This window comes from Achroia grisella, unplaced genomic scaffold, assembly GCF_030625045.1.
Source record: "Achroia grisella isolate CSIRO2021 unplaced genomic scaffold, CSIRO_AGI_Agris_v1 utg841, whole genome shotgun sequence".
Taxonomy (NCBI): Eukaryota; Metazoa; Arthropoda; class Insecta; order Lepidoptera; family Pyralidae; genus Achroia; species Achroia grisella.
In genome coordinates, this window is record NW_026713039.1 from 146046 (window position 1) to 155432 (window position 9387).

At 34.5% G+C, this 9387-nt stretch overlaps 1 protein-coding gene across 1 annotated transcript; it reads left to right on the forward strand.

Annotated features, from left to right (window-relative positions):
- The first annotated feature begins 53 nt into the window (after window positions 1–53).
- Window positions 54–6050, forward strand: LOC131852296 (putative nuclease HARBI1). Its single transcript, XM_059202972.1, has 5 exons — window positions 54–511; window positions 1524–1720; window positions 3450–3582; window positions 4969–5110; window positions 5662–6050. Exons 1-5 carry the CDS (start codon window positions 284–286, stop codon window positions 6042–6044), a joined length of 1083 nt encoding a protein of 360 aa, XP_059058955.1. The 5' UTR covers window positions 54–283; the 3' UTR covers window positions 6045–6050.
- Window positions 6051–9387: the final 3337 nt, after the last annotated feature.

Here is a 9387-nt window from a genome sequence, read left to right on the forward strand (position 1 = left end):
TGACGTCGATTCACACGTCAACATAACGTCAAAGAAGTTGTATTAATTTTAAATACAAACTAAAGTTACTTCTGATTTTATATTTAATTAAAAACATTGCGGGAAGTTTGATATGTATCAAATTGTAAACAATTCTTTTTACAACCTATTCAAATATAAAATCCTTTGTGTTTCTTTAAGCTTAAAACTTATTTCCGTATTTTGAATATTTGTTTACAAACAATTCAGAAAAATATTATGTTTAGAAATTTTTCGAGTATCATTTGTTATAATAATTATTACGATGGCTCGAGCTATACTCTTAGCATTCGCTGAGGAGGAACGTAAGAAAAACGCTTTCAAACGAGCCCGCCGCCTCAGAAGAGAAGTTAGCGACCCACTGGGACTCTCTGCAAAAGAGTTTGAGGCACAGTTCCGGCTCACAAAGGAGGCTTTTAACGAGTTGTGTAGGGAGGTGATACCATTGCTACGAACTCGAAAAAGGAGTACCATGATCCGTGATGAACTTAAAGTAAGTTACATTACCATAAACTTGTGTTAGGAGCCGAAGGGGGTTGTTAATATGGACTGATGACCCCATTGCTAGTAATATATCAACCCTGAAAACCATCACGGTACACTACCACTTTACAAGGTGGCCTAACGGATGTCAGGTCAGTTAACCAAGCTCATTTTTCATCATCCACTGGTGCCCCGCCAGCGTAAATCATTAGTGCTGGCTGGTATGGTATTCCATTATCATCCATATCCAGTGTTCATTACATACAAAACTAAGCATCCCCATTCCCACAAAATAAATAACTCCAAAGACATAAATAAACACATCCAAATGCATACACACACTTAATCTTTATTTTAATTAATAAATTACCTTATAATCTTATATTTTATATAGATACAGTATTAGAACTGACTGTCCTAAAATCAAATAAATAGGTAAACATAGCCTAGTCACTGCGATACAAACTATGCTTAGTGCAGAAACTGTTGTAAATACACAACTGACCACGTTGTTTAAATGTCATAGGTTAAGTTAAGTTAAGTTCTATATTTGTAAAGTTGTGTCTCATGTTAAGTGTAACGATAATAATGTTTTTATAGAAAAACTTTAAATCCATAGCACTGACAATATTATCTGATTACACTAATAATGAGTGTGTAGCGATTTCTATGTTGATTATCGCATGCCTCTTACTTGTTATACTGTAATTATTTATATAAAAAAACATCGATTAAAAAGAGCAACACACAAGTTTCTTGCTCATTCTTCTTGTGATGAATCTCCATTCCGAATGAGTGGTAGAATCAAAATATGACTATTCAAAAGTGCTTGTAATGAGTTTATTTGAATAAAGATTATTTCTATTTCTATTAGTGTCTTTTCTTGAAATAAATATTATTATTATTATATATACACACCATTCTATAATCATCCATGTAAAAAATGCTTCTGTGTTTGTTCAAGTCAAAGTAAAATACAAATAGTATTTATTTGTTATTTCCATCTATTTCCATGTACTCAGATCGCAGCTGCCCTGACTTTCTTTGCGTGTGGAGCGTACCAGCGAGGCATGGGCAACTCCTCCATCCACAATATGTCGCAACCATCATTCTCTCATTGTTTGGAAGAGGTCACAAATGCCCTCAACTCAGATGTTATATTAAAGAAATATATTAAGTTTCCCTCCAATGGGCGGGTAAGGGATGCTGTAATCGCAGAGTAAGTATCAATAATCTTGTATTTTTATTTACTCACATTTTTTAGAAGTAAGAAGAAAGAAAGAAAAGTCTTTTATTTAGTGCAATGTTAAAAATACAATACAATATATACAACAAACGAAAAAAAAAAGATCAAATAAAATGTACATATAATTAAACCTAATTTACCATGTAGATAATTAAAAATAATATTTTTTTTTACATCCCTATATGCACTTTTAAGGGGGTCAATGTGCACGCCCCTTTAGGGTTTAGGACCTACGTCGTCGAGAATCTGGGAACTTGAAATGATAGGTGCGAGAGACAGAATAGAAGAGTTTTTTTTGTGGAGATGTTTTGGCCTCATATACAAAATTACATGTGTTGCACACATGTGCCGCTGTAGATAACAACGGTTTGAAGGTCGCGCAGCTGCGTTGCTAATGTTACACGTATTTATTTTTAAACTTTCATGTTTAATATACATTATTTATATTATTAACGGGTCTTAACACGAACTAATTTTATGGCAAATAAAGGTATTTACCTCTCTCGACGTTTCGAGTAGGTTGCACTAGCCGTGGTCACGAGCTGACTGGAGTAACAGCGATGTCAATGTAGATAGGTGACAGCAGTTTTTTCATCTACCGTCACTAGATTTTTCAACGAAAGTTCGCGACACACAGCACTCACAGTATCCATACACTTATTGACTGTTGATGCTACTGAACTTTGCTTGAACTTATTTATGACTGGATTCCATGCAGAAGATAATTTTAAGCCATCCTCTCTGTTGAAATTGGGATGTTTTTAACTTCAATCGCCTCCCGGACCATTCCTGGATAATAGTGGCGATCAGTAGAGAGGACCTTAGGCGCATGTAGTTGTTGTTCAATCAAAACCTTTATCTATACATATAAATAAAATTGGAGTGTCTGTTTGTAATACTGAAATAACCGTTTTTTACTACATGCATATTCATATGCATGTAGTAAAAAACGAAGAATATAAATATATAATATAACCAATGCGTCCTACCCGTTATGACATACGGTGCTGAAACGTGGACACTGACGATACGACTGGTCCACCAACTCAGAGTCGCTTAACGAGCTATGGAAAGAGCTATGCTTAGAGTTTCTCTGAGGGATCAAATCCGTAACGAAGTAATTCGCCAGAGAACTAGGGTCACCGACATAGCTCTTCGTATTTGCAAGTTGAAGTGGCAGTGGGCTGGTCATATCTGTCGTAGAACCGATGCTCGCTGGAGTAGGCGTGTTATAGAGTGGAGACCGCGAATTCACAAACGTAGTGTAGGACGCCCCGCAGCTAGGTGGAGCGACGACATACGTAGGGTTGCGGGTAAAAACTGGAAGAGAAGGGCTGAAGATCGTGCCCAGTGTCGTGCCTTGGGAGAGGCCTATGTCCAGCAGTGGACTGCAGTGGACTGATGATGATGATGATGATGATGAATATAAATACGGTTGATATACCAAAATAAAATAAATTCTACTGGTTAATAACTGTAATACTGCTAGTTTAATAATATATTTCATTCTAACATAGTTTTTATGTATTTTAATGGACTGATGCAAGTGGAACATGATTAGATGAGCATGAAATCAGGTCTGTTATCTATGGCAAAATCACCTGACATAAATCACAATGACTTCCAGGGAGGATCGTGTGGAGATTGACCTGATGTTGTTAGCAATTCCCTGATACTGACACTGCCTTCATCCCTGTTACAGTTTTAAGAATATAAGTGGAATGCCTGGAGTTATAGGATGTGTGGGCGGAACTCACATAGCTATAGTGAAGCCGGTTGAGAACGCTAATGCATACCTGAACAGCAAATTGTATCACTCACTCAATGTTTTGGCGGTAAGTCATCATCATCATCATCATCATCATCATCATCATCATCTGCTTCTTCCTTATCCCATTTATTTGTGGTCGGCGTAATGTTTTTCTCTTTCATTCATCCCTGTTCGCAGTCATCGCGTTATTTACTTCCTTTTTTACCATATCATCTTTCACACAGTCCATTCATCTCTTTTTCGGCCTTCCTCTGCCCTTATAACCATCCACATTCATATGTAACACCTTTCTTAAAATATTATCCTCGTTCCTACGCATTACATGTCCATACCATGATAGACGATTACTCTTCAATCTCTCTGACACCGGCGCCACTTTCATATAAGTAAAGTATAAGTATAAGCTTATAATAATTATTATCTTTATTTGTTTCAAACAAAAACTTTTCACACAATACAACTGTTGCCCATACAGTAATATAATTTAAAACTAATGAATGAGACAAAACGGTCTATAACTCAGTGAGGGCAGTGAGTCCACCCTCTCTGCTATTCTGTTATAGCCTTTATCAGTAAAATACAATGTGAGATCAACCACGACGATAGCATATTAAGTTAAGTTTAAACTACAACTAACAAAGTAAACATAAAAATTGACAATAACAAACTTAAATATATATAATCTTGATGACCTCGGTGGTCTAGCGGTCTAGAACACCGCTTTACGACCTTTGGTCGCGGGTTCGATTCCTTGCACGGCACAAACATTTGTATTCATGAGTATGATTTTGTATCAGTCTGGGTGTTTTCTATGTATATTATGTATGTATTTACAAAATAAAAATATCTATGTATATGTATCAGTTGTCTAGTACCCATAACACAAGCTTTAGCTAGCTTAACTTGGGTGTAGATGGCGCTGTGTAAATTGTCCTGAGATTATTATTTTTATTATATAATCTAAACATTATTCAGGATTATTTTATCATATATACCATCAGATGCAGACTTGCGTGTACACACACATATCGACACAACTTAGTAAATTACAATACTACAAAACGATATTTTTTTCTAATTTATTTACTTATTCTATTTTATTTATTGTTTAACCAGTTGGTTATATATTCAATATATTTTTCTATTTGAGTATTTAATTGAATAAGTGCTAATTGGTGGTTTGTATTCACACACTTAAACTTATAAATGTAAAGTAATAATAAAATTATTTAAAAGAGCAACACATAAGTTTCTTGCTCGTTCTTCTTGTGATGAGACAGCTTTCCTAATGAGTGGTAGATTAAAAAAATGTTATGACTATTCAAAAGTGCTTCAATGTAAGTTTTGCAGTATTTGAGTAAATGATTTTCTATTCTATTCTATTAGAGCAGACCAGTCCCTACAAGCAGCGCTCGTTCACGAGTATAACGTATATCGTCATGTGTTACAGATATGTGATTCTCATATGAATATAACATACATAGACGCGTCCTACGGGGGAGCAGCTCACGACAACTTCATATGGACTCAAAGTCCTATAAAGAATTATTTAGAGCGATTGAACTTGAACGGCGACAGTTGCTGGCTATTAGGTAAGTGTAGTGATATAGCTTCACGGTAATAATTGCCAAGAGAGTGCTCAGTGGCTTTTTTTCGATAGTTTTCGCTGTTTCTTCGCGAGTCGATTTGATTACTTTATAAATTTTTATTCTTTTGTGAAAATATTATCTATACATATAAATAAAATTGGAGTGTCTGTTTGTAATATTGAAATAACCGTTTTTTACTACATGCATATCAATATAAATACGGTACATACACCGAAATTACATTTATTACAATTTTTGTCTGTCTGTCCGTTTGTTTCGGCTAATCTCTGCTGGCTGGACCGATTTTGAAGGGACTTTTATTGGCAGGTAGCTGAACAATAAAAGTTTCGTCAAAATCAGTCCAGCGATTTCAGAGATTAGCCGGAAAAAATGTTATTTTGGTGTATGTACCATATTTATATTCATATGCATATAGTAAAAACGGTTATTTCAATATTACAAACAGACACCCCAATTTTACTTATGTATAGATTACACAATAACAAGTAAGAGGCATGCGATAATCATTATAATAATTATACATTCTATTTCAGGTGACTCTGGTTTCACTCAAAAGGCCTATATGATGACGCCCATACTGAAATACGAGGAAGGTTCCCCAGAAGAATATTACACGAAAATCCATCACAGGACTCACAGCATAATGCAACGGTGTATTGTAACGTTGAAGTCACGATGGAAGTGCCTACTACCACACCGAGTGCTTCACTATAACCCAGCAAAAGCCGGGAAAATAGTTAATGCATGCGCAGTATTAAATAATATTGCCAATTCCTATAATATAGCTATACCTAAGCTTAGTGCAGCCGATGAAATTGCCATTGAGCGTAGCCAGCTGCCGGACGATGTAGGAGACAGTCCCAACACGGGGAGGTCTATGCTCGTGCAACTGTTGTGGGCCGCGAGGCGAGAGTGAAAATATTTAATTTAAGTATTTTTTTAATTTTATTTTTTAATTTCATTTTATGTTAATAAAAGAAAACATAAAGGTAAAATTTCTAATTCATTATATATATAATAATATTATAAAAAAGACTGCGTTATTTGATGAAGTTGTTTTATTTATTTATCGCATTGTATTTATCAAGGTTTACTTTGTACAAAGTGTTATCTGTTTCATCTGTTGCGGCTGCCATATAAATAAACTAGCTTTTCCCGCGATATCGTGCGCGTGCACGTGGAAAGCTAAGCAGAGCTTGTGTTATGGATACTATACAGATATTTTTCTTTAAATACATAATACACATAGAAAACACCCAGACCGATACAAAGAAAAATACTCATAAATATAATGGTACCGTGCGAGGAATCTAACCCGCGACCATCGGAGGTAAAACGGTCTGCTGAACCGCTAGAGGTCATCTTTGCTTGTTAATTTGCTTTGTAAGCTGAGTTTTGGTGAGATATGGCAGTAAAATTGCAGGGTATATACCATTTTAATACTTCAGAATGGCAACGGTACCACGAGCGTCACATGATGACGTGATATCCATTATGGTGTTCATGTATATAGGCTACGGTTACCAGATTTTCAGGCTGTAAGGGATGTTAAAGCGGGTCCCGAGGGATTTAAATGATATTTTCCTTCAACTAACTGTCATCACAGATCACGATTCGGGTAACGTAAGGAGTTACGAGTGTACCTGGATTCTGCTATGGCGGCTGCTGCAGGAACCGATTAACCGATCACACAATACGCGCGGCGGAACTAGTGTATATACACCTTGATAATTTGATAATAATAATTTATTTATTTCTTTCACATAATTTTACAAATAATTTATGAAGTCCATTACTTCTGAGGTAGGTAGGTAAAAAATACCTGTGTTTCAGAAGCCAGTGTCCTCTTCCATATTGAGGCGTACTTTATGTGAATTTGTTATGATATTTTACAATTTAAATAGGTTGGTGTAATCGTAGGAGTGTGTGTGTGTGTGTCTTGAGAAATTGTTGATAGTCTACAAACGCCAATAGAAGTGCTACTTACCGTACTAGTACCGTATCATTAATTCTGTCTGTTCATAATCTAATGTTAATAACCATTTCTTAAGGTTGATAGTGTTGCGGGTGAATAATACATGTCGGGGTCACCACTGTTGCGGGTAAATAATATGTTGCTGGTCGAGACGATGTATATTACAGATGATGATAAACTGACAATGTGTACATAGAAATAATGATCTTATATACTAAATAACAATACCTGTGAAAATGTAATGTGAATTTGTTACGGGTGACAGTGTGTGTGTGTGTGTCTTGAGAAATTGTTGATAGTCTACAAAGTTTATTTCTCAAGATACACACACAGTGCCTAGTAGACAATATTGAATTTGTCTTACTAGACATTATTAAATGCAATTATTATTTTATGTATCTAGGTGACTGTGTCCCATAATAGTTTATATTATAGTTGATAGTTTGTAAATAGTTCTTAATTTGATAGTTTGTACTAAAATCTTAGTGATTAAATTATATAATTGTAATTATGTGCAAGTGGCGTTTCCCAGACATGAGCGGGAGCGAATACATCAGAACAATTGGGCTGTAAATCTGATGCAGGCGAAACCGCTGGCACTGCTAGTCCTCCATATTCGTATTTATTGAAAAATAGATAGATCTGTAGGTTTAGAGAGGTTCGTTGTGAAATAATAAACAATGGATGAATAAAAAAATTTACTAAACAGACAAAAAATACATATAAATATTTATTTACAAGGAAATTATATTAAATTTCTTACACACATACATTCAAGTTGGTACAAAATTCAACCTCTTCCTGGCACTAATTGCACATTGTCAACAATCAAAAGGAATAAAAAAAAACATCTGTCATTATTTTAAAAAACAAAGTGCAGTGATGGCTGTATGATGTAGAAACCTATGCCTGCCTGATGAATTAAACAAAATAAATTAAAAATGGCAGCCATTTTAAAAATTCCGTTTTGGTAGATGTAAATCTAATGAAATTAAGTTTTGATGTGGTCGTCACATATTACGTAAGTAGATTTATTACAATTATTTACCGCCCCCTCCAACCCCTTTGTCAGCAAAAGTAAGCCAAGCTTTTACCCCCTCCCCCATGCTTACGTAAACATTTTTCAATTAATGTATCGTTTTTTAGACAAAGACAATGTGAGGGTTGCAATTTGCGTAAAAAAAGTAAATGACTGCCGATAACGTACTCGTCATCTAGACTCCCCTACACCCCATGTCATCCAAAATAAGCACACCAAAGACCCTCCGCCCCCCATAGTGCTTACGTAATACTGTCATATACTTTATAAAGAGAGAGAGAGAGAGAAGAGAGAAAACGTTTAAGAGATTACAAAAAGGACCACATTTTTATTTTATTTATACAAGAAAAAATATAATATTATTACATAATAATTACATTAAATATAATAAACAAAAAAAAAACAGAGGACAATTCACACAGCGCCATCCGGTCCAAACTAAGCAAAGCTTGTATTATAGGATCTAGACAACTGACAATTAAAAGAGATATATAAAAAAATACTTAAGTAAATAATATATGTAGAAACACACCCAGACCAATACAAATAAATATATTGGTATTTTGGGGGAATGGAACTTGCACCATTTGAATGTAAGGCGGCGTGCTAAACCACTGTACCGTCGAGGTAGTCAATTACAAAATTTGAGCATGAAATTAAAAAAATAAACAACCAATTGAGTTTAATATCTTTAGAAGATAATTTTAAAATAAACTTTAATAAAATACACATACGATTTAATTTTCAATTCGTTATTACAATAAAATATAACTTTTGCAAATCAAATTACGGTGCGTCCATAAATTACGTGAGATGTTTAAGAGGGGGAGGCAGTAAATAAAAAAAAAACCACCTCACGTAATTTATGGACGCCCCTAAAAAATTTCTAAATTGTTTTTTTGAAAACATACCTTTCTATTCTGAATTATTTATGTAAATTATTATTACCTTCATATAATATTAATTTTGATAAATAATTTAGGTTGGATTTCACCAATCGTAGTATAAACACGTTCAAGGAAACGGAGTTCAGCGTGAACTCGAAAAAAAGAACGACGTTGATCTCGTTTTACTTTAAATGGAATTCACCAGCGTTATACAGATCGCGTTTACCAAAATGAAGTTTAGATTATCATTCGTTCACAGTGTTACACGCTCATAAAATAATATTTGATGTAATGGGTAATTTAAATAAAATAATTCTAAGAAATATTTGTAATTCAATCATGTGATAATTAGGATAAG

Excerpts from the sequence above, each read along its gene's own strand:
- LOC131852296 (XM_059202972.1), top strand. The coding sequence starts at position 284 with ATGGCTCGAGCTATACTCTTAGCATTCGCTGAGGAGGAACGTAAGAAA. Across the intron at positions 512-1,523 it reads TGATCCGTGATGAACTTAAA|ATCGCAGCTGCCCTGACTTT; the intron begins GTAAGTTACATT and ends CCATGTACTCAG. Across the intron at positions 3,583-4,968 it reads ACTCACTCAATGTTTTGGCG|ATATGTGATTCTCATATGAA; the intron begins GTAAGTCATCAT and ends CATGTGTTACAG.